The sequence below is a fragment of the Mus caroli genome, chromosome 5 (genome assembly GCF_900094665.2).
Source record: "Mus caroli chromosome 5, CAROLI_EIJ_v1.1, whole genome shotgun sequence".
Taxonomy (NCBI): Eukaryota; Metazoa; Chordata; class Mammalia; order Rodentia; family Muridae; genus Mus; species Mus caroli.
Window position 1 is genome coordinate 113,583,868 of NC_034574.1, and position 23,701 is coordinate 113,607,568.

A 23,701-nucleotide genomic window follows, 5' to 3' on the forward strand; every position below is an offset into this window, starting at 1 on the left:
GTGGCCATGCCTGCATGTCCCTCCTGATCACTGAGATGAGAAAAACGAGTCACCCAAGGACTGCTGCAGGGCAGAGAAAGGCTGTGGTGGCATTGCCCTTCTTCACGTGGAAGAGAGAAGCAGCCTGTGCCAACCCTCGGGTCCTCCGTTCTGCTGGTGGCTTTTCCCACCTCTTGCTTGAGGTCCTGTATGTGTGTGTGTGTCAAGCATCCTCCAGTAGCCGGATCCCAGTGCAGGTCAGGCACACGTTGGGGACTACCCTGTTGGGCCCGAAGAGCAGATGGTACCAATAATCCCCTGCTGCTCAGATCCACTGTACATAGCAAGTGCACATCTTGGAGTGCACTGGGCCCCGTCTGAGCTTGTCCAATGCCCCCCCCCCCCAGCCAGCTGGGAGAGGCCTGTCCCCAAGCCTGTTGTGGTGGATGGAGTGACCAGCCCAGCTGTCAACCCCATTGTCTACTTAACTGAGTTCATACTGAATGTCCCATGGAAGGCTCAAGATGGTGCGAGGCATCATCGCTCTGTCTTGCCCAGGAGAAAGGATAGTCAGAGAGCGGTTACGTTGAGCCTGCACACCAAGAAATGTGGGACTTGGTCCCTCAGGTCCCCTTCACTGTTCGCCAGGCCGGATTAGGAGGCAGTAGCTGTAGGCTGAGCCTGGGCAAGGTTGGCCAGTGTGGCTGAGATGCTCATGATAAACCGCTTCACCTGGGGGCAGAGATGACATGGCCAGAGTACATCCTCTCCCCACCCCCACGGAGGCAGGGCAGGGGCGGGGCTGGAGCCCCCACTGGAGAGGCACTGATCGTGTCTAGCCCAGCCTCCTAAAAGTATCCTTTGTTCTGTTTATTGGTAAAAGTACAACTCAAACTTGGCCTCTAACTCATGGCATTCCTCCTGCCTCAGTTCCCTAAGTGTTGAAAATGATAGTGTATAACACAGAATTTTTTTCTTTTAGACTGTATAGGGTCTCTATACAGTCCTGGCTGTCCTGGAAGTCGCTCTGTAAACCAGGCTGGCCTCAAACTCAAGAGTTCCGCCTGGTTCTGCCTCCTGAATGCTGGGTTTAAAGGTGTGTACACTTCCTTGCCCAGCCACTGAAGGAATCTAAACCAGACACTTGGCAGCTTTCCAGCTGGCTCCCTGCCAGCCTGGTGTCCCACCCATGTCAGGTCATGTCTCCCTTGGATCAGGCTTGGCTTGTTGGCTTGTAACCTCATCGACATAGCATCTTTTCGTTTTGTGCTAATTGCTCACATATAGGAAATGAACGGACACCTACAGCCCCACCACCAGGAGCTGGGTGCAGCACATGTACAGCAGCCTGTGCGAGCCTCTTCATGTCCATCACGTGGGTAAACACTGAGGCCATAACACAAAGAAGGAAAAAAGCAGAATAGCCATCCCTTGCCGTGGCAGTGACAGGGAGGATGGTGACAGTTCTCTGTTCTGGCCAGCCTGATAGTGATTCTTGGCCTTGAGACGGGGGCAGGAGAGACCCCCTGGATTTGTTATCCCAAGGATTAGCGCAACTCATGATCAAACACTGGCCTCCGTTAATCTAACCAACACTGCATGAGACACACTTGCCACCTGGTGGCTACAGTCCTGGGAGCTGAGTGTGGTTTTCTGGCTGCATAGTAGGGCACTACCTGTAAAGGGCCCTTAAGCTGTAGGTGTCTCAACAGTGGGCTTTCCCAAAAGGAGTGTTGAGCAGTGAGCAATGGAGAGCTCCTCACCTCCTCCAGCTGCCCCTCCACGTCCTTCACATCCAGGGTTTGCCTCCGACCCTGTTGCAGGCGAACAAGATGATACAGGTTGAGCACAGCCATCCTAGCACGTCCCAAGAGCAGCGTCTTTTCCGATGCTGAGTTCAGAATTTCGATCCACTTAGATTCCTGTGGAACGCACGCCCAGATCGCCATTGAATTGGGGACCTGGTCCTAGGGTCGGGGAGGCCCTATATCTGCCTAACAGGTGCACCCAGGTGTTCTGCAGAGCGGTAACACAAGCACTGTCTCTAACCCCCACCCCACCCCTACTAGCAGAGTGGGTGGGCCCCCGGGGACGCGCACCCACTGCTGTCTGTGTTCACGCGCCGCCTCCAACTGCTCCACCAGTTGCGTCCGTTGCTGGTTCAGACTCAGCATCTCATCCTGCTTCTCACTCTGCAAACTAAGCAGCTGCGCACGGGTCGACTCCATCTCCACCAGTCGTTTTTGCTCCGCCAGTTTCAGTGCCGCCTTTGTGCTTACCAGGCTCTCGAAGCGGGCCACCAGGTCGGAAACCTCCTGAAACTGAAGAGGGGAACTCACATGGCCTCCAATCCTCCTTCCCTGCCCACCTGGCTTGCCAACACACCCTGGGGGGTGTCCTCAGTCCAGGTGTGCCATGGGACATCTCAGGCCCTGAAATGGCCTTCCCTGTTCGTGTCCTACCCCACTCCATGATCAAACCTAGCTAATTAAGCTGGCTAGACACCACTTTGTTGTTGACTGGGAGAACTTGGTGGCTGATGCCTGGAATGCCAGCACTTGGGGATGCTGAGGCAGGAGAGTTGCCTCAAGCTCAAGACCAGCCTCCACTACAGATCAAGTACCTGGTTAGCCTGGGCTACAGAATGGGACTCTGTCTCAACGACCCCCCTCCCACGCCCCATCCTCTATGGAGCTGAGCATGGTGGCAGTGGTGGCACATGCCTTTAATCCCAGCACTTCAGGAGGCAGAGGCAGGCGGATCTCTGAGTTCAAGGCCAGCCAGGGTTATACAGAAACCCCCCCCCCAACCCCAAATCCCCAAGAGTTGAAGGTTTGCCTTGGCTATGTAAGGAGTACAAGACCAGCCTGGGCTATATTCTCACGTCTCAAAAATCAAATCAAATCAATCAAACCTGTCTCATAAACCAACACACATACATTTCTCCCCCAAAATCTAACCTTCCACAAATAATAAAATTTATATTATTGTCTGTCCTCATGCTGTCGCCGTCACGCCCCCCCCCCCCCCCCCCCCCCCCCCCCCCCCGCACACAAGCACACACACGCACACCTGCTTAACATCATGATCTTGAGTACTAATGAACTTCCTGCAACTTTTTTTTTTGACATGTAAAATAAGGTCTACAATAACAGGATCCATTTGACCTGATTTAGGTGATGCCTTGAGAACCAAGCAGGTCCCTAGTATTCGGTGAGTGCTGTCTCTTGTCTACTGTCAGAGTTCGGGAAAACAAAGCGGTTCCCAGGCCCTCAGCCCTGCTCACCACAGGCCGCTTCTCCAGGGCTCGCTTCAGCATGCGCTCGCAGGGCTCCAGGCGCTGCACTTTCCGCTGCAGCCGCGCGCGTTGCAGCCGCAGCTCCTTCAGCTGTGTACGCAGCCGCCTCAACTCTGCGTCCAGGTTGCTAGTTATCTTCCGCTCCTCTATGGCTTTCCGTGCTGCACGCCGGGCCTCAACTTCCTGGGAAGGACGGGTGGGTGGCGATCAGGGGAAGCCTCAGAACCTTGGGGCTTGCGGTGCTATTCAGCCTTCACCAAACCACAACATTTGCACTTCTAAGCCACAGGAGCTGGGATTCGAGGTCCTTGCACCTCCTCAGTCCTCTGACAACCCGGATCTGCACACCACCACCACCCTCCAGTATCATCACCCACGTGGCTTTCCTAGTTGGAGCTACTCTAGAGTGGCAAACAGGACCCCCCTGCAACCTGCCTCTGGCCCTCAGCCTCCACTGACCTTCAGGAATTTGTCATAGGAGATGACAGAGCCCTGTAGCTCCTGCCCTTTCTGCTCCAGCTCTCTCCAGCGCTGGTTCACGGACTCTATCGTGCTGCGGTATTCCTTGGAGTGGGATGCAGTTAGAGGTGTGTGTCTGTTCACCCCCCCCCCAATGCTAGTGGACCCGTTTATTCCCCGCCCCCCTCAACCTCTTTCCCTCTAGATACTCCATGTTCCAGCTACCTGACTCCCTGAGCTTTTAAAAATAAATAAATAAATAAATATTTTTATGTTTTAAATTGTGTGTATTTCTGGGAGGGATGTGTGCATGTGAGTGTAGTGCCCTTAGAGGCCAGAAGGGGCGCTGCCCCCTCCCTCTGAGCTAGAGTTGCAGTGTGTTGCCAGCCACCTGGTATGAGTGCAGGAACTTGAACTGGAACCCTCTGTAAGAGTCAGTGCTGTTAACTGCTAAACCCTATGACTCTGAGCTTTGTCCTTGAACGGAGTCTTCTTCCAGGAAGCCTTGCCTGTCTAGAGGTTCCCCACACCCACACCCACCCCCAGAGTCTGAGAGCCCCAGTGCCTTCCCGTCCAGCAACCTCTACCCCGGCACCTATTTTCCTCTCTAGACTGTGAAACAATGGAGGTCAATGGCCAGTAGGTGCTCAATGCACACATGCACGTTTGTACCGAGCATTCGCACACCATCTTCCTTTGACAGATAAGGGCATCGGAGCTCAGTGTAGACCCACCCTAGACTGTATAACCCACATTGGGCACCACCAGTGTGTGTGTTTGAAGAACCCTCAGATTTTAGCAACTGAGGCTCACCTTCTTCTGGGCCTGCAAACCCAGGTCCGCAACTGCTAACTCTTCCTTCTTCTCCAATATAAGCTGCAAGACCGAACTGTCATCCCCAGTCTGCTCCAGTGGCTTCCTGGAGGGAGCCAAAGGGGAGGAGTTAACGAGAAGAGGGGGCAGACTCCCTGGGGAGGGTGTGTGTGTGTGTGTGTGTGTGTGTGTGTGTGTGTGTGTGTGACTGAGATGGCCTCACTCACAACCTACAGAGTCAGTTTGCTTTTGTTTTAAATGGTCTCATGTAGGCCAGGCTGGCCTTGAATTCTTGGTCTTGAAGCCTCTACCTCTTGAGTGTTAGGATGACAAGCATGGGGCTGGCACTCTGGATTTTTAATTTGTTCACAAGTTTGCTGTGTTCCTGTTCTGTCCAGGCAATGTCCTTGTCACAGAGGGTGCGACCATCAAGACAGACAGACAAACAGAAACCCGTGTTCCTGGGAGCTGTACTCCCCCGAGGAGCACAGACAGCTAAGATGGACACTAATAGCAAGCACTGCCCGGTCCCAGTGAGCCCTGCCTGGGATATAAGAGTCAATATGACGGGGCTGGAGAGATGGCTCAGCGGGTAAGAGCACTGACTGCTCTTCCACAGGTCCTGAGTTCAAATCCCAGCAACCACATGGTGGCTCACAATCATCTGTAATGAGATCTGATGACCTCTTCTGGTGTGCATCTGAAAACAGTGACAGTGTACTCATATAAATAAAATAAATAAACCTAAAAAAAAAGTCAGTAGACTAGAGGACTATTTTCAACATGGAGTCAGAAAGTCTGTCTGGTTGAAAGATGCCATTGTACTGACAACTTTAGGGGACAGAGTCCAGGTCAATGGAACGGCTAAGAAACACCCAGGCTCCCAGCAAGCACCGGAGTACGTTGAAGGTGACTTAAAGGAGAAAGGAGACGGCAGGTTGACACTAAGAGCCATTCAGGGCTCTGTGGCAGACTGTGGCAGGCCACGGGGAAAGAAAACAATGGTCATAACCCAAAACACTGGCCGTGACCCTGGCCAGAGATGAGAAACATGGGCAAGTTTTGAGAAAACCCCTGTGGCTGCCGTGAGGAGCTTGGGGACAGTGAGTGCTCATGATGGGGGGCTTAGGATGCTCTGGCAAGGATGTCATTCTCATCCAGGTAGGCATAATGGGGAGGTAAGGATGGACCCACTTGGTACAGCCGTCAGCCAACAGAACAGGGCAGGATAAGAGAGGGGTGACAGGGACCTCAGCAGCTGGAAGGATGTCCCTCTGAGGGATGTCTGTAGGATGACCAGGTGAGATGGTTTGGACGGGTTCCTGCTCTGACCACCCAAACTGGGAGCGTTTCTTCGTGGGGAGTGCTCCAAGAGAGGCTGGCTGTGGGAGCCCAGCTCTCCCAGGGGTTGGTGAGATGGGAGGGAGTCAAAGAGAGTCTGACATCTCATTCAACAAGGCTCACCCAGCCCCTCATCAGAAGAGTCATCACGCCCCTGCCCCCGCCCCCACCCCTGCCCCAACTTGACAGATACAGGTCTCAGGATCTGCAGACAATACACCACAGAGCTGACATCCTTAAAATGCAGCTTCTCTGCTGGCCAGCAGCTCACAGGTAAATATTCCTTTCCACTCTGGTTCAAGGAGTTCATCTCTGAGATACTGGCCAAGGCTGGAGGCAGGAGCATGCAAGTCATCACAGAAGCTTAGAGGCTGGGCTCTAACCTGCTCACTGAGACCTTGGAGGGGAGACCTATCTCAGTTACACATTCTCTTAGGGCTTTTGCAACCAAACTGCCCAAAGGAATGGGGCTGCAGGGACCCTAGAAGAAGGGATGGCCTCTCAGCTCGCTCTCCCTCCATCTTCCCCATTCAGCCTCTCTTGGACCACTCACGGTTGCACTTTCTCGCTGAAGACCAGGCGGAAATACTCCTCCCAGGCCACTGCCATTGTCGCACAGGTGTCTCCAGCCACCTTAGCACAAGCTGAGGGACTGTCCTGTTTGGAACTCCCAGAAGCCCAAGGCAGAGCAAGCCGTGGTTGCCTGGGCAGCCAACAGTACACATTCTGTTGCCAGGCAGCAGCGTAGGACACACTCCTGACAGGGACAGACAGCAGCCAGGAAGGGAAGCTATCCTCTAATCTAAATTTGGAGGCTGTGGACAGGACATGGGTCCTGGGGTCAATATTTCCTTTCCCGGGGGCGGGGGGAGGGGAAGCTGGGTCTAGCCACGCCTTTTCTCAGCTGGGTACAGTTTGGCATCATCATGCAGCAGTTGGTTCCTTCGTCCACACGGGAGATTAGGAGGAGCTGGATCGGGTCTCAGGGCTACAGCTATCTCCTGTCACTGGGAGACAGAAGCTGATGAATCTCTATGAGTTCCAGGACAGCTGGGGCTACACCAAAAAAGCCCTATCTTGGAAACAGCAACAACAAATTTATTCCATTTATTTACTGCATGTGGACATGTGTGCATCTGTGTATGTATGTGTGTGTATGTATACTGTGCCCCCCCCAAAGGGTAATTATTGAGTGCCTACTGTTTGCCCAGCCCTATGTACTACTGTCAGTCATTCTGAGGATGACTGCTGAGGAAGGGCTCTATTCCTTTGAGCTCCTGGCCCATGCAGGTGATGGGGCTACCCATGCAGGTGATGGGGAGCTACCCATGCCAGTGATGGGGTTATCCTGGCCATGTCTCATGGAGCCTCAGCCTGGTTTGGAAAAAGCACTGCTCTGAAGAAGTACCCTGGGGAGGGCAGGTGATTTGCATTTGACCGGTGGAGGAGGGAGAGGCTGTCCCAGTTTGAGTAATTACTGTGGGTCAGACAGGATGCCCTCTGTTGTATAGTACAGCATTTAACCCAAAGCACTGGTACTAGGGGAAAGGACTCAGCAACAAATGCCCACCGTATATCCAACCGGAAGCAGCAAGCAGCCCCTGGTCATCTGCTTTAAACTGTTCCAATCCCTCCCTCCCTCCTCCCCTTCTTTCCCCTCCACGACACAGGCTGGCCTCTAACTCACCGTGGTTCTCCTGCATTTGTTTCCTGTCATTTCCCCTTTCAAAAGAATATATTTCTTTTTGTTTACCTTTATTATTTTTTTTTTAATTGCTGGACACAGTGGCTCACACCTTTAATTCCAGAACTTGGGAGACAGAGGCTGGCAAATCTTTATGAGTTCCAGGACAGCTAGGGCTACACACACAAAAAAATCTCTATCTTGGAAACAACAACAACAAATTTATTACATTTATTTAGTGTGTGTGTATACAACCGTAAGACTGGTTTCTCTCTTAACCTCATGGGACCTGGGGAGTAAGCCTCCTGTCTCCATCTCACAAATGCTGTGATTTACAGGCATGCCGGATAGCTTTATGCCAGCTTCACACACGCTAATGTCGGCAGAGAGGAGAGAACCTCAACTGAGAAAATGCCTCCAAAAGATGTACCAAAAAATGTCTACCAGCTGTAAATAAGCCTGTCAGTCATTTTTTTCATTAGTGATAGATGGGAGAGGGCCCCGCCCACTGTGGGTGGGGCCATCCCTGGGCTGGTGCTCCTGAGTTCTGTAAGAAAGCAGGCTTAGCAAGTCACAGGGAGCAAGCCAGTGAGCAGCATCCCTCCATGGCCTCTGCATCAGCTCCTGCTTCCAGACTCCTGCCCTGTCTGAGTTCCTGCCGATTGCCATTGGTGATAAACAGTTCTACGGAAGTGTGAGCGAAATAAACCCTTTCCTCCGCAAGTTGCTTTTGGTCACGGTGCATCGCAGCCACAATAACCCTAACTAGGACAGCTACCCAGCTCTATTCAGCTGATTGGTGGATTTAAGATAAGGTCTCACTGTGGAGACCTAGGCTGGCCCCAGATTCACGAGCCTTCCTCAGGCTCCAGCATCGTGCTTCCAGCGTTGTGCCAACCTATACTTATTTGCAATGCCTGCACTACTTAAAACCACTCCTAAGGAGTTTTGTTAGGGGATATTTTTAAAAAGCGATCTAAAATAACCCACGTTCTCCCTTTGGAGCATTTTGCATTAAATTACCCACATTATCTTTCTGTGTAACCTGATGTAAGGCTTCAGCAAGAAACATGAGCTCATTTTTCTTAATTAAAAAAAAAATGGAGGTGTAATTTCTACCTCCTGAAATTCACCCCTTTTCTTCACACACGTTTTTATGGGCTGTGGCAAATGTGTAAAGCCGTGTAGCTACCACACCTAAGGCAAAAACGTCACGACTCTGGGCCCATTTGTAATCTGACTAGGGTATATCCTGTGGTAGTGCATATCTGTGATCCCGGTATTCAGGGGGGTTAGGTAGGAGGATGGAGAGTTCAAAGCCAGCCTGGGATGCACATCAAGGCTCGGTCTAAAACAGAACAGGAGGTAGAGATCCAGGCTATGCTGGGCCACAATGCAGGTTGAAGGCCAGCCTGGGCAGCCTATTGAGATGCGGTCTCAAAAGGAAAAGTAAGAAAAAAAAAATGAGGGCTGGGATGTAGCTCAGTTAGAGTACTTGTTAAGTGAGAAAGAGAGAGACAGACTGACAGACAGACACAGAGGGACAGAGACAGACAGACAGGCACAGAGGGACAGAGAGGCAGACAGACCGACACAGGCAGAGGGACAGAGAGACAGACAGACACAGAGGGATTAAGAAAGAGACAGAGAGAGACAGACAGAAGGGCAGAGAGAGACAGATGACACAGACAGAGGCACAGAGAGACAGACAGACACAGACAGAGGGACAGAGAGACAGACAGAGACAGAGTGACAGAGAGACAGACAGACACAGATAGAGGGACACAGTGACAGACAGACAGACACAGACAGAGGGACACAGTGACAGACAGACAGACAGACAGACACAGAGGGACAGAGAGAGGGAGACAGGCAGAGATAGACACAGAGAGAAGATAGAGAAAGAGAGAGAGAATCCTTTATGGTTTTCTCTTTTCCAAAATGTCAAATTGGGTATAGTGCTCAGGGTAGACCAGCACTGGAGAGTTGTCCAGCATGCAGGAGACCCTGGGTTCCGTCCCCAGTATCGGGGTGAAGGGCATATTGCTGCAAGAGATACCCAATGGTCTGAGTCTGTCCACTCTCTTCGCAACATTGCTGTGGAGTCAGCCCCCTTCCTGGGTGAGTGGTACTTACAGAATGGTTAGTTTTCTGTCAACTCTACACAAGCTGGAGTCCTCTGTGAAGAGGGAGCCTTCAGTTGAGGAAATGCCTTCATTGGCCCGTGGGGCTGTTTCTTACTTAGTGATTGACAGGGAAGGCCTAGCCCACTGTGGGTGGTACCACCCCTAGGCAGGCTAAGCAAGCCATGAGCAGCTTCCTGCTCTGACTTCCCACAGTGATGGATCTGAGTTCTGAGGTGAAAGAAGTCCTTTCCTCCCCAGGTCATGGTGTTGGTTTTTTTGTTTGTTTTCTGAGACAAGGTTTCCCTGTGTAGCTCTGGCTGTCCTGGAACTTGCTCTGTAGACCAGGCTGGCCTCGAACTCACAGAGATTCGCTTGCCTCTGCCTCCCGAGTGCTGGGATTAAAGGCACACGAGACCACCACCTAGCATGGTCATGCTGTTTTAAAGCAAGCTAGGATGGCTATGGATCTGTGTGGCTTCTTAGTTCAGTCCTTGTATGGAGGACAGCTCAGTTGCTTCTCATGTACAGCCCTACTGTCCGGGCTGGCTTCCTGTCACTCTAAGTGAGGTTGGACCCGACCCCGTGTTCCTGTCAGCTAAGCACGTGGTCCTGCATCCAGCACACTGAGTTCCATTTACGGGTTGTTTCCCATCATCCTCTGTGCCGAGACGATCAGCTTCTTGTTTCATTTTTTTATACACAGGGTTTTATGTATCCAGGATGGCCTCGATATAGCTGAGGATGACCTTAGACACTAATTATTATTAATTATTATTTGATTGCTTTTTGAGATAGGATTTCTCTGAGTAGCCTAGCTGTCCCACAATTCACTCTGGGACCAGGCTGCCTTTGAACTCAGAAAGATCTTCCTGCCTCTGCATCCCAGATGCTAGGATTAAAGGTGTGTGCCACCACTGCTTGGCTTAAACATTTATTTATTTATTGTGTGGCTTGTGGGGCAACTCCTAGTGTGTTTGTGGAGGTCAAAGGTTACCTTGAGCTGGTTCTTTTGTTTTAAATCGTGGGTTTGGGAATGGGGTAGGAATTGGATTGAGGTCATCAGGCTTGGTGGTGAGTGCCGTTACCCGATGGACTATCTCATCCCCCATCCCAGTGTCTCTCACTGAGCTGAGGCTCTCAGAGCTTCTCCTAGGATTCCAGGTGCTCGATATTCTGCCTGGATACTTGGGTTGATGCTACAGTCTAAGCTCAAATCCTTATGCATCCACAGAAAGCGATTCTCTGAGTGAACACTCTCCCTAGACTCAGCTTCCCCCCCCCCATTTTGAATTCTAGAATCAGGGAACACTTTATTCCACAAAACAGAATAAATGTTCCAATAGTCGGAACAAAGGAGGGTGGCTGAGCAGAAGAGGGAGGCGTGAAGAAAACCAGAGCAGAAGCAGAGATGGGAGGGGCTGGGCCCTGGAAAACCAGAGGACCCCAGTTTGGATTCTTAACTCCCGAAGGAAAAGCAGGGCGTGGCAGAACAGGGGGAGCACGGTCATCTCAGTGCTGGGGAGGTAAAGATGGGAGGATTCCTGGGGTTGACTGGGCAGCCAGCCTGGATGGATGGATGAGGGCTCCTGGGTCAGTGAGAGAGACCCTGTTTCAAAATGTAATGTGGAGAGTGACTGAGGACCACCAAGCATGGGCCTCTGTCCTCCACACATACCCAAACACACATGAGTGTACATATACACACTCACACACATGCACACAATGCACACACACTCATATACACACATGCATGTGTACACACACATGCACACTCACACACATACATGCACACAGGCGCACACATGCACATGTGCACATACACACATGCACACAATGCACACACATGCACAAACATGTGTGTACACACTCATACATGCAAACACGAACTCACACCCACACCCACACTCATACATACACGCAATACACACATGCACACTCACACACATGCACACTCACACACATGCAATACACAGGCATGCATACAATGCACATGCACAAACACGTGTGTACACACTCACACAGTCACACATGCAAACACAAACTCACACCTACGCCCCCACACTCATACACACATGCATGCACACATGCATGCACGCACATATATGCACACTCACGCACATGCAGTACACACACATGCTCACAATGCATACGCACATGTACAAACACGTGTGTACACACTCACACAGTCACACATGCAAACAAACTCATACCCATACCCATGCGCTCTCTCTCTCTCTCTCTCTCTCTCTCTCTCTCTCTCTCTCTCTCACACACACACACACACACACACACAGTTTTTTCCTAGTTCCTCCCCCTGTCCAGCAGGGGCCAGAGAAGCGATCTAGGAAGACGCCTGATGAGCGAACATCCTGCTGTGGCAGGCTCTTTTGTGTGAGGATTAAAGCAGAGAAATCTCTCTCAGAATTTCCCATGGAAATGTGACTGTTTGGAAACTTGGATTGTTGTCGCCAATAACCTTTCTGGGAAGGCCGGACAAAACAGCTTAATTTTAGCTCCGGGATGTGGAGCTTGACTGACTCCATTTTGATTTTTAGCCTGGTTTAACAGTCACCACTTCCTGGAGTATTTACTATAATATCCTATTCTAGCTCACACCATCCATATCCTGTAACCGCCACTTGCTCCCCCACCGAGCCCCAGCCAGCAGCAGTAGTAGCACAGGTACACCAGCCCAAGAAGGTTGGACAGGGGGCTGGGGCTGTAGCCTAGCAGGTAGAACGCTTGCCTGGCATGTACAAAGCCACAGGTTTAAGCCCCAGCACTGCACATACCATATGTTGTGACACATGTCACGCCAGTCTTAGGAGGATCAGGAGTTCAAGGTTATCCTTGGGTCAAGGACAGCCCAGGCTACCTGAAACAATGCCTAAAAACAAAACAAATTGTAGGGGCTGGGGAGATGCCTCAGCGGTTAAGAGCACTGACTGCTCTTCCAGAGGTCCTGAGTTCAAATCCCAGCAACCACATGGTGGCTCACAATCATCTGTAATGGGATCTGATGCCCTTTTCTGGTGTGTCTGAAGACAGTGACAGTGTATTCATATAAGTAAATATTTATTGGGTGGATGCAAGCCTTTATTTCTGCTATTGTAAGTGCCCTAGACCAGACTTTTAAAGTCCCAAAATGATTGTATCTTTTAAGAAGAGACCACCACTGCCTCTCCCACATGCTGTTGGAAGGGAGGTGAAACCAAGTCACCTCTGTGGAGCTGGTGACGGTTTGGAGTGTGAGTAACAGTGTAGAGAGGTGGCTTGAAATGCTCCCTGGCCTCGCCATTATGGGGGTGTGCTTGATCATCTCTGAGGTGTCCACTGTTTACATCCACAAGTTCACCAACGGGAGCAAGGAGAAAAGAATCGCTGGAGTTTAGTACCAATGGTTTTTGATGGAACCTGATAGACTTGTCTCTGGAATCAATTGCTACTATGTGCCCGGGGGGCCTGGAGAACATTGACTAAGGAGACATTTTCCTGGCTGATGAAAAAAAAATTACTCAGCTGTGGTCATCTGTTCCTGCTCGAAGGCTATGCAGCATGCTATGAAATGCATAATAAAAATTAAAAAAATACAAGAAGAGCCCACCATCTTTATTGTTCACGCAGGGTCTCTCTATGTATCCCAGGATGTCCTGGAATTCACTCTGCCTCCACCTCCCAAGTGCTGGGATTAAAGGCACACACCACCACACCGGGCTAATGACTTGGCTTTGGCTTGGCCCCCCTATAGTCCCACCGTCCAGGATCTCAGCACTCTTTCCATTACAGTTGAGCATCTTTAATTGGAAAATTTGAAATCTGAACTGCTCCTGAATTTGGAACATGTGAGATTCTACAATTTCAGATCAAGGGTGTTCATTAAGTAAAGTTTATGAAAAACAAACAAAACAAAACAAAACAAAACAAATCCATAAGTCCAAAAAAAAAAAAGCTGTTAAGATGAGCAGTAAGTCCAGGGTAAGGGAGAATCAGCTATATCATCATTTCTTGTTCAATTCTGTTCTTTTCCCTCTTTTTATTCCCTTATTCATTTTGTTTGGAGATATGCTGACTCTCCAACCCAGAACCTTTTGTGTATGGAAGCAAACATGCAGCCACTGAGACACATCCCCAGGTAGTGTTTAAATTACCTAGGCTGGAGAGACGGCTCAGCAGTTCAGAGCACCAGCTGCTCTTCCAGAGGTCCTGAGTTCGAATCCCAGCAACCACATGGTGGCGGACAACCATCTGTAATGGGATCCGGTGCCCTCTTCTAATGTGTCTAAAGACAGTGACAGTATACTCACATACATAAAATAAATCTTTTATAAAAAAAATCATTTTGATCTATGTGTAGTGATGCCTCCTGGGTCACATGTGCATGCAGAGGCCACAGGTTGACATTAGGTATCTTTCTGGATCTTTCTCCATCTTACTGATTGACACAACGTCTTCCAGACCCAGGAATCCACCTGTCATTACCACCCTCCTAACACTAGGGTTACAAATATGTGCCACCATACCTAGCTTTTTATATGTGGGCTAGGGCTCAGAACTCAGGTGCTTATGTGGAAAGCCCTTTTCTGACTGACCCATCTCCCTGGTGGGCTACACTTTCGCAAATGTTTATTGAGTACCTACTATGTGTCCTACAGTGTTATAGATGCCAAAGATACATCAGCTCTCAGAGCCAAGCCAAACCTGTCCTCGGGGGCTCACAGACATGTGCCACAGAAGGTCAAATAAAGCTAAGGATTCTGGGAAAAAGTCACTGCATTGCCATGAGGGTTCCTGGAAGGGGGAGGCACTTGAAAATGTCACACGCAAACAGACTTGAAGGACCTAAGAGTTGAGACTAGCAGAAGAGTGGTCTGGATAGAGAACACAGCACATGCCAAAGTCCTGTGGCAGCAAGAAAAGGAAGACGCTCGGGTTGGTGTGTGGGATTCAAACAGGAAGGGGTCAGAGCTGGATCAGGAGGAGCTAGAGGATTAAAGGACTCTCTTGAGGATCTGGAATTGGTTTTCTTGTTTCCTTTTTTAGAGATAGGGTCTTGTTCTGTGGTCCTGACTGGCCTCAAAGTAGCTGCCATCCTCCTGCCTCTGCCTCCTGAGTGCTGGCATTCCAGGTGCCATTCTATCACATCTTCTGGTTTGCTCGTGTACAGAGAGCCACCTCAGGCCTGAGATGACACTTGGCTGAAGGCCAGGCACCAGCTCTTAAGCCACCAGCTTGTCTCCAGCTGGGGAGGGCTGTGCCATTTTGCTGCACAAGTCATTCTCTTCCCAGGTCTCAGAGCTCCCCTCTGTTGATTGGGAAGATGTGTCTGGTTGGTTTGGACGCCTCTGCCATGCTATGACCTGGGCCCTCCTGCCTGTCTCTGTCCCCGGGTAGAGTGGGGGGAGGGGGGCAAGTTGGTTTGAGTTGTGCGCTGAGTGACAGCAGGGACACTTTCCCAGCTGCCCTTGCCCTTGGCCACAAACCCACACGCTCTGGAAATATCCACTGTCCCCCCCACCTCCCTCGACCTCGCGGTTCAATGACTCCCTTCCTACTTCTTCATTCCAAGGCGTGGGTGGGGGAGGCCATCACAGACCTGTTTCCTGGGCAGGCGGCCTGGGGAACTGATGCCTATTCCTGCACACACTTTCTGCCGTGGTTGTCTGTCCCCCGTGGCATCTTGCCCAGAATTGCGCCCAGCCATCACAAACTGGGCTTTGTGTCTAGAGACAAAGACCTCACTCTCATCCCTGCCTGAGCCCTGTCAGCCCTACCTTAGCCATGGCTTCAGGTAGTTGTTTCCCTAGGAGAGAAACTGATTCCTGGCAGGGCTCAGTGAAGAAGGAGGTCTACAGGGCAGGAATAAGTTGCTGAGGGTCAGGAGACCATCCTAGGCACCTTGGGGACAGAGAAGTAAGAATCAATAGAACGGGGTCACAGGAACACTGGGCTCTGGCTCCTGGTGGCTTTTACCCATCAAGTGTGTTTTGAGTTTCAGTGCCAAGGTTGTGGGAGGCGGTGACATGAGTCAGACATTGTCCCTGACATTTAGGTGATAAGACTGGTGGGTAAATCACCACAAAACAAGCCATCAGGAAACGGAGGTCATAAATGTGGCTGATAGGCAATGGAGGAAGGACTCCATAGTCCTCCTGGAACCTCTCTGCCTGGGATTCCCAGATGCTGGGTGCCAAGTGGCAAGAGTTGGAAGACAGAAATGTTCTTTTTAAAACTGATGGAAGGGGCTGGGGAGATGTCTCAGCGGTTACAAGCACTGGCTGTTCTTCCAGAAGTTCTGAGTTCAATTCCTAGCAGCCACATGGTGGCTCACAGCCATCTGTAATGGGATCCGATGCCCTCTTATGGGGTGGCTGAAGAGAGCTACAGTGTACTCACATACATGAAGGAAAGAAAGAAAGAGACAGAGAGAAAGAGAGAAAGAGAGAAAGAAAGAGAATCAAACAAACAAACAGAACTGAAGGAAGCATGAATTAACTTCCAAGTTTTTGTTTTTCTTTACAAACAGATTCTCAAGATGTAGCCCGGGCTGGCCTCAAACTTATAGTCTTCATTTATTTTATTTTATTTTATTGATTTTTTTGAGACAGGGTTTCTCTGTATAGCCCTGGCTGTCCGGGAACTCACTCTGTAGACCAGGCTGGCCTCGAACTCAGAAATCCGCCTGCCTCTGCCTCTGGAGTGATAGGTCTTCCTTTAAATAAAAATAGAAAGTATGTACATACATAGGGTGTCTGCTTGTATTGTTCTCTCTCTCTCTCCTTTCTTTTTCTCCTTTCTTTCTTTCTTTCTTTCTTTCTTTCTTTCTTTCTTTCTTTCTTTCTTTCTTTCTTTCTTTCTTTCTTTTTGAGATAGGCTCACTCAATGATGTTAGGGCAGGGATGTTCTGCTCAGAGTCTGTGAGCTTCTCTGGGCCCTGGCAGAGCATGTCACACATGGGGGTGAAGTGCTGGTTTCAGCCAGGTCTGGGCAATGAGCCTACAAGGGCGGGCAGAACTCTGATCTTTGGATCTCTCTGCTTGGATTAAAAGAACAAAAAAACAAAATCCAGATTCCCCCAGATCCGCAGTCCAGAACGGGAACTTCCTCCAGCTAGATAGAAGGTGGTACTTCCTCCATCCCTGGAACTGGGGGCGGGGGGGGGGGCTGGGGCTGGCACTCTACCTGGCTACATCCTCAAGATCCAGCCTTGGAGTTAAGCCAAGGTGGGATTTCTAGGCTCCTGAGTGAGCTGGGATTCTCCGTGATGAGCATGACACTTAGTGGGCACTTGCTGTATACCAGGTGTACTGAAGGCTTGTGGATTTTTCATGATGGCCATGACACTTAGTAGGCACTTGCTGTATACCAGGTATGCTGAAGCCTCTGACATTTCCTCCACACCCTCATGCATTCAGTGACATGGGTGCTGGTAGCAGCTTCAACTCACACAGGAAGAAACAGAGGCATCAGGAGGGTAACTCACCTGCCTGAGAGCATCCAGTACCGGGATTCATTAAGAAGACCCCTTCCCTGAAGAAGACCTTCAACTAGAACTTTCCCCACCTAAGGCTTTATTTATTTAGAGGTGTAGCCCAGGCTGGCCTTGAACTTACCAAATAGCCAAAAATGACCTTGAACTTCTAATCCTCCTCCTGCTGTCTTCCAAGTGCTGGTTTTACAGCTGTGTGCCACCCTGGGCCACCATGCTACCAACTGGGTAGCAAGCATGCTACAAACTGGGCAGCAGCCCCAGACACTAATTTATTTATTTTTTTAGCCTTTGTAACTCAGGCTAGCCCATACTTCACAATCTTTCTGGCTCAGCCTCCTGTTCTGCCATTACAGGTGTATACCATCACCCGGGCTTCACCTAAGTGTCTACATGATATCTGCAGCCATAGATGCTAGACATGGCAGAGAGCTAGCAAGAACTGTGTTTTTTCCCTTAAGAAGATTGGGAGGGGGGTTCATAAGCACCTACTGTGTACTTAGAACAGCTGGAACAGCTGGCCTCATACTAGCCATGTGAAGGGGACATGATTGGGTCTTGTGTGAAACTGATGGCTGCCAGGGTCTCTTCTTTCTGTCTTGGCTGCTGGCTCCCAGCAAGTCATACCCTCCCTGGCTGTCTTTTCCCTTTGGGGCCCTGGATCGGGGTTGTCTGAGCAGGATTCCATTCCAGCCTCCCGCCTGTTTTAGTTCAAAGTTTCTTAGAACAACAGGAAGTACTCGGGGAGGGTCATATAGAGAATGTAGAGATTGTGGCCCCTGTGCCAGAGGACCTGGTGTCAAGTGGGAGGGAGGTGACAGAGCTGGCTCCTTGGTGGTCTAGCTGATCCCACTGCGGGTTTAGAGTTGGGAAAATTACAAGTAGGGCTTCCTGTTCACTTTGGAATATGGAGTAATGATGGCTGTGTTTGGCCAGTACGTCATGGAATCCGGACACTCCATCAGGGTGCCCCGGGGGCCTGGATGACTTGTCTGGGGTCTCTATAACCCTAGGGGCAAAGTACCCAGGCAAAGGTGTCTGCCTAGGTGTGTGTGTGTGTGTGTACAGGGAAGCCTGTCCGCACTCTTCTTCCTCCCCAGAAAAACGTAGAGTTACTGCTGCAGATGGTGGTAGGCGGGGGTGGGGGGTGGAGGTGGGGGACGCAGGGGTGGAGGAGGGGGGGCTGCTGCAGTTTTGGACTCAACCCTGGGTCATCCCTGGGTTGGCCTGCTGTGGTCTTCCCGGAAATCCACCAGGATAGAATTCCAGGGTACCAGCTCACTTCCATCTGGAATGGGTGCTGGCTGGGAAGAGGAGGAGGGAGGGGATTCAGACCACTAGGTGGCTCCAGCTCCAGGGGCTGGGCAGGTGCTCCCAGGGCTAGGCAGGTGCTCCCAGTCCTGCCAGTCTGGGCAGTTGCAGGTGACCTCATTCTGCACTCCCATGGGTGCCCGGCCCTAAGTTGCCCTTGCCAGCCTTTGTGAATACTCCCCAGTTAGTTAAACCACAGACTTCGAGAAGGAAGGTAGCTCTGCCAGCGTCTACCCTGGGACAAGCCTTCTGTTCACATGATCCCATTTAAAACTTGCAAAGGCACAAAGCATCTTGGGAACGGAGGAAAAAGGAAGAAGAGCTTTGCGTGGGGTGTGGAAGGGCCTCCTAAAAGCCTTGCCAGGAGACGTGACATTTAAGGCACACCTTGAAGAAGAAGAAGAAGAACAACAACAACAACAAAAAATACTGTATGCTCTGTGCTTGATTAGGTGTGTACCACTCTTCTGAGGCCCGTGTGGGAGTATCTCATTTAATTCTCTCTCAACCCTGTGAATGAGACACGTGTCGTGTCATGCTCCCTGAACAGATGAGAAAACTAAACCGAGGCACAGAGAGGTTAAGTGACTGACTCATCTAAGACCAGGCATTACTACATCTACCAAATGGCAGCAGAGTCAGAACTCAAACCCAGAAAGGAGACTTCTGGCAAGTGTCCCCCACCTCTCAGAACCCCAGTTTGTGTGTGTGTGTTTATTTTGTTTTGTTTTGTTTTGTTTTTAAATCCATAGATAGAGGGCACGCATGACATACAGAGTTGCTGAGGGCTCGAAACTGAGATAATCCCCGTGAAAGGCTCAGGCCGTGCCTGGCACTCGGTTAAGTGTTCGAGGATTGCAGATGGCTCTTATCGTGCCGCCCGGGCGGTGTTATCTCCGCGCCTCCCCTCCCCCTGCGGCCGCGGCTTCCTCCCCCGCAGTGGCAGCCGGTGACGTGGGAGCCTCCGCTGGCACACTCCGGGTTTAATTGGAGACGAAGAGACGATGCAAGGGGATGTTCGAGGTCCCTTCCTCCACTCGCATCAGACCCCCAGGGAGCGTGCGCCGCCTGCCGCCCAGAGAGAGTACTGTTCCGGGACCCCGAGGCTGGTGTTGGGGTGGCAGGTGGCGGAGGTGGGAGAGGTGTGGAGGTGCTGGGTTGAGGGCCGGCAGGAGACACCCGTGTTCTTGGAGGATCCAAAATAAGCTCAGTAACAGCCTGCCGCCCTGCTTGACTGCTCGCGCCTCCTCCACCCCCACCCCTTGACCCATAGCGCCTGGGGGTCCCTAGCTGAGTGCAGTAGTCTGGGGTGCCAGCAGGGGGCGCTCGCGTAGGGGCTCAGGGCGGGCGGGGCAGCTGCGGGGGGCGGGATCGGGAGGGACCTCCCGGGCGGCAGACGCCTGGCTCAGCCTGCCCAGATCGCAGCTCACAGCTACCTGTAGCTCTGGACGCATGTCCCCTTCCGGGACCCAGCACGTCTCCCTCCTAGCCCTGCATCCAGCCCACTCGCACCCCAGACCCGGACACGTGGGAACCGGAGGACAGCGTGCTTGGCCCGCAGCTGATGACATGTAGGGTCACCTCCTGGTCCAGCCTCAGAACCTCGGCAGACTCCTTGCCTGGAAAGTTTGGGACTGTGCGCCATGGCCAAGAGCGGCTCGCTGAGTATCCGCGTGGTGGAGGGACGAGCACTGCCCGCCAAGGACGTGTGAGTCCCCGGGTGCCCACTGGGGTGCGTAGAAGGGTTGTGGGGAGCCCTGTTTCAGACCCGCTGCTGGGGATCCGCCCTCCCTATTCTGTGGGAGGGGGCGCCCAGGCTTAGCAGGTGCCGCACCTTGCTCCCTCCACCTTCACCCCACCCCCGGGAAGGAGGGTGTCTTTGTTCTAGGATGTCCCCCAAGTGGGTCTTACAGGACGGGTTAAAGGATCTCTGGACTGGGTACTCTTAGAGCCTAGGAGGGGGTTGAGCGATCCCTTCCTTAGCTCCAGCAGGTGTTGGAGGTGGGGCTTCTCTGAGCGACAGAAGAGGCTATTCAGAGACCACCAGGGGTAGAGCCCCTGAGGACAGTGATCCAGACTGACCCCAAGAGTTTTCATGCCTTAGGGGTGGTGTTTAGGTTTGCAGCGCTTCACCAGGTGGTCCTCTAACCCGGAACCCCCGTTTTGTACCTGCAAACCTAGGGTGGACTGTCTCAGATCTCCAAGTGATCTAAGAGACACTTGCAGGTGCACATGTGATAGGTCTGGGGGCGCTGGGTTCCTCGGCCCCTGTCCTTGGCTCTGGTTCTCCGGGGCGGAGTCAACAAGTGCTGACTCAGCAGAATGGGGCTGGGGGCGGGTGGATGGAGCGGGTTCCCCACTCCTGCTTGGTCCAAAGCCAGAAGGGGCTTTGGAGGTGTCAGCCTGAGCCAGGTGTCAGGATCCTTTGGCGGAGGTGTGTTAGGTGACCTTAAACCTGCCTCTTGCTGGCCTTTGGTGTCCCATCTGGGTCGTGTAGTTCTGGAAGGAGCTGCTGTTAGATCCTGTGTCCATCTGGGAGAGTGGAAGACACTGACTTGGGGGTCAGCTGTAGAAAGATGAGCAGGCACGGTGGGACCTAGAGACCATTGCTTGGGTAAAACTCCCAACTACCCTAGCTGCAGATTCTGCATCCATCTTTGCTTTTGGGGAGCCTCCTTGGCACCCTCCAAACTGTAGCTGTGCCATGAGGGGAGCTGTTTGGAGTACTTTTAGCACCCCACCTTCTTGGTTAGCTACCACAAATAAATACACACCTGAAGTAAAAGCTTTGAGCCACCCACTTCAAGATGAGCATTGGAGACTATAGAACTGCGGGGCAGGAGTGGAGATTTGGCAGTTGGTGGCTGATGGAAGGGACCTGCCTAGATACAGGGTTTTTGCCTCACTGAACTCCACCTGGTACACCAGTCTTGGGAGAGTATTATGAGCTAGTGACAGATGTAGCCACTGGGCTAGGACACAGGCTCAAGGGCTCCCTGCTTCTTTGGGAAGGGGCTTTCTTGCATCTTGGCTCACCCCTGTCCCTCCAGTTTTCTGGCCAAGGTAAGCTCTGGGGTTGACTGTGACCCAGAGCAAGGCTGAAGAGGTATCTCTGTGGCCTGCTGAGCACCAAGCCTCAGTTTCTCTCGTGGTCAGCTCCCTTCTTTAAAAGGGATCTTCTCAGAGCAAGCTGGGGGCTCCCTTGTCTTCGAGTGAGTCATTAGTTGTGATGTCTTCTAATTCCCTCTTCTAAGACAGAGGGCCGAGACTCAGCCTGACCGGCAAGGTTTGAGTGGGTGGCCAACTCTGTCAGTCATTAATGAGGACTTACCCTGGACAGGTATAGTATTTAGCACTTTATATGGCCAATTGGTTTCTGTTATCCACGTGAAGATTCTGAGGACCAGAGAGGCAGTCATGGTCATAAGATCACACAGCTGGGATATAAACACCAATGACTTTAATGTATGAACAGTACCAGGCAGGCAAGTAAAGATTGAGGATTACATTTCCCATGCTTAACTCAGACAGGGGCCATGGGAGAGGCCAGGAGTCTGGGAGAGGCTAAGAGTTTGGGAGAGACCAGGGCCTGGGAGAGGCCCGCTCTGCCTGCCACTCTGGCCCCTACCTGATAGGGGCCTGATAAGACCATGTGCGTCACAGCCCTGGAGCAGATGTGTTGAACCTTGCTCCCTCGAGGGACCTGGGGTCAGCTAGGTTACATGGGAGAGGCTGTTTCTCCAAGCCTCCGTGACAGCTGAGGCCATGTCTGCTCTGGGGAGGATGAAGGGTGAGGTAGAGAAGCTTCGAAGGGAAACTGAGGGACAGGGAAAGACCCAGACAGCTAGCTAAGACCTAAGGTGCAGCCAGCGCCCCTGATCCCTGTGGTTGAATGTATGGGTGGCAGAGAGAACAAAGCTGGAGGAGCAGAGGGGATATGGTTAGAAGATCTTGGCTGAAATCTTGTGGGTACCACATCCATTCACCCTGAACCTTCCCTGAAGGACCACCCCCAGACCCATGGAGAAGTAGGTGCAGCTGGGACCCCAGGAGGTCACAGTCCAGGGATTGTAGGAAGGTAGAGACCAACAAACCACATAGATAAACTGCATACAAGATGATTTCGGTTCTGGGGGTGGGGTAGGGTGGGGGCATGCAGTATTTATTTTTTGATATGAGACTTGCTCTCAAAATGTTGTCCAAGCTGGTCTTGAACTCCTAGACTCAGGTAAACCTCATGATTCAGCCTCCCAGGAGCTGGGACTGTGGGTGTGGCTCATCTCAAATAGCTTGGAGGTTCATTTTAGACAGTGGTGCCAAGAGCCAGCCTTTGAGACTGAGGTAATAGAGACCCAGGTAGGCAGCCTGGAGTTTGTTGGTGACTTCTATTTTGAAGGGGAGGTAGCCTGGGGTTTGCTGCTGACTATTATTATAAAGGGGAGGTGGGGGGGGTGGCCTTGCCTAGAAAATAGCACGTGCTTTTTGGAATTTGTTTTGGTACTGTTTTTCTTACCAGAGATGGGACCCGGGGTTTGAACATACTAGGCAAGCACTCTGCCCCTGAGAGATAGACTCCAGACCTATGGCCATCTCTGTGGGTTCGGTCTTGAGTTCCTGGGCCCTAGTGTTTACCTGCAGGTCCTTCCTGCTGAGGACGGGGGTGAGGAGAAGGTCAGGCTGAGGTACGCAGCCTTTAGCTCAGAAGTTGACATTAGGGTCTTGTCTGTGGCGGGGAGCTCGAGGTAACTTGTGATCTCTCCTCCACACCTCTCCCCTCCAGCCCCCTCTGGGCTGGTTAGAATCCCATAGTGACAAAGCAGTCCCAGAACCAGAAGGACCAGGCTTATACTGCCTGTGGGCAGTGGGTGAGTGGCCTGGACCGTGATGACATAACCTGCTGATATTCCCCCAAGTTCTTGACTCTGTAGATCTTGCTGTGTGACCCAGGGTAGGTCCCCATCCCCTCTCTGAGCCTCAGCTTTACTCTGCCTAAGGTAGAGATTGGGGCTTCCAATAGCCTTCTTGATCCCGCAGGTCTGGGAGCAGTGACCCCTATTGTCTGGTGAAAGTGGATGATCAAGTGGTGGCCAGGTATGTAGTCGGCAGGGCGTGGGTGGGGAGGGGAAGGGACCTAGGAAGGAGGGCCCGTGCTTCCCAGAGAGCAGCGAATCCTGAGGGGGTGTGTTCTTCAGGCTTCAAGGGGA

General features: G+C 51.7%; 2 protein-coding genes and 1 pseudogene across 2 annotated transcripts in view; 2 read left to right on the forward strand and 1 right to left on the reverse strand.

Moving 5' to 3' along the window:
* Positions 1–633: 633 nt before the first annotated feature.
* On the reverse strand, positions 634–6,499 carry Cfap73 (cilia and flagella associated protein 73). Its single transcript, XM_021163299.2, has 7 exons — positions 6,444–6,499; positions 4,550–4,655; positions 3,737–3,841; positions 3,266–3,460; positions 2,079–2,300; positions 1,743–1,901; positions 634–711 (listed from the first exon to the last, which is right to left on the reverse strand). The coding sequence occupies exons 1-7, from the start codon at positions 6,497–6,499 to the stop codon at positions 634–636; spliced, it is 921 nt and encodes a 306-aa protein (XP_021018958.1).
* A 6,479-nt stretch (positions 6,500–12,978) lies between these two features.
* On the forward strand, positions 12,979–13,180 carry LOC110293843 (annotated as a pseudogene).
* A 6,711-nt stretch (positions 13,181–19,891) lies between these two features.
* Rasal1 (RAS protein activator like 1) overlaps positions 19,892–23,701 on the forward strand; it is a 31,107-nt gene continuing 27,297 nt past the window's right edge. Inside the window, exons 1-2 of the mRNA XM_029478116.1 lie at positions 19,892–20,205; positions 23,532–23,588. Coding sequence (XP_029333976.1) covers positions 20,141–20,205; positions 23,532–23,588 — 122 coding nt within the window. The 5' untranslated portion in view covers positions 19,892–20,140. The remainder of the gene's footprint in view (positions 20,206–23,531; positions 23,589–23,701) is intronic.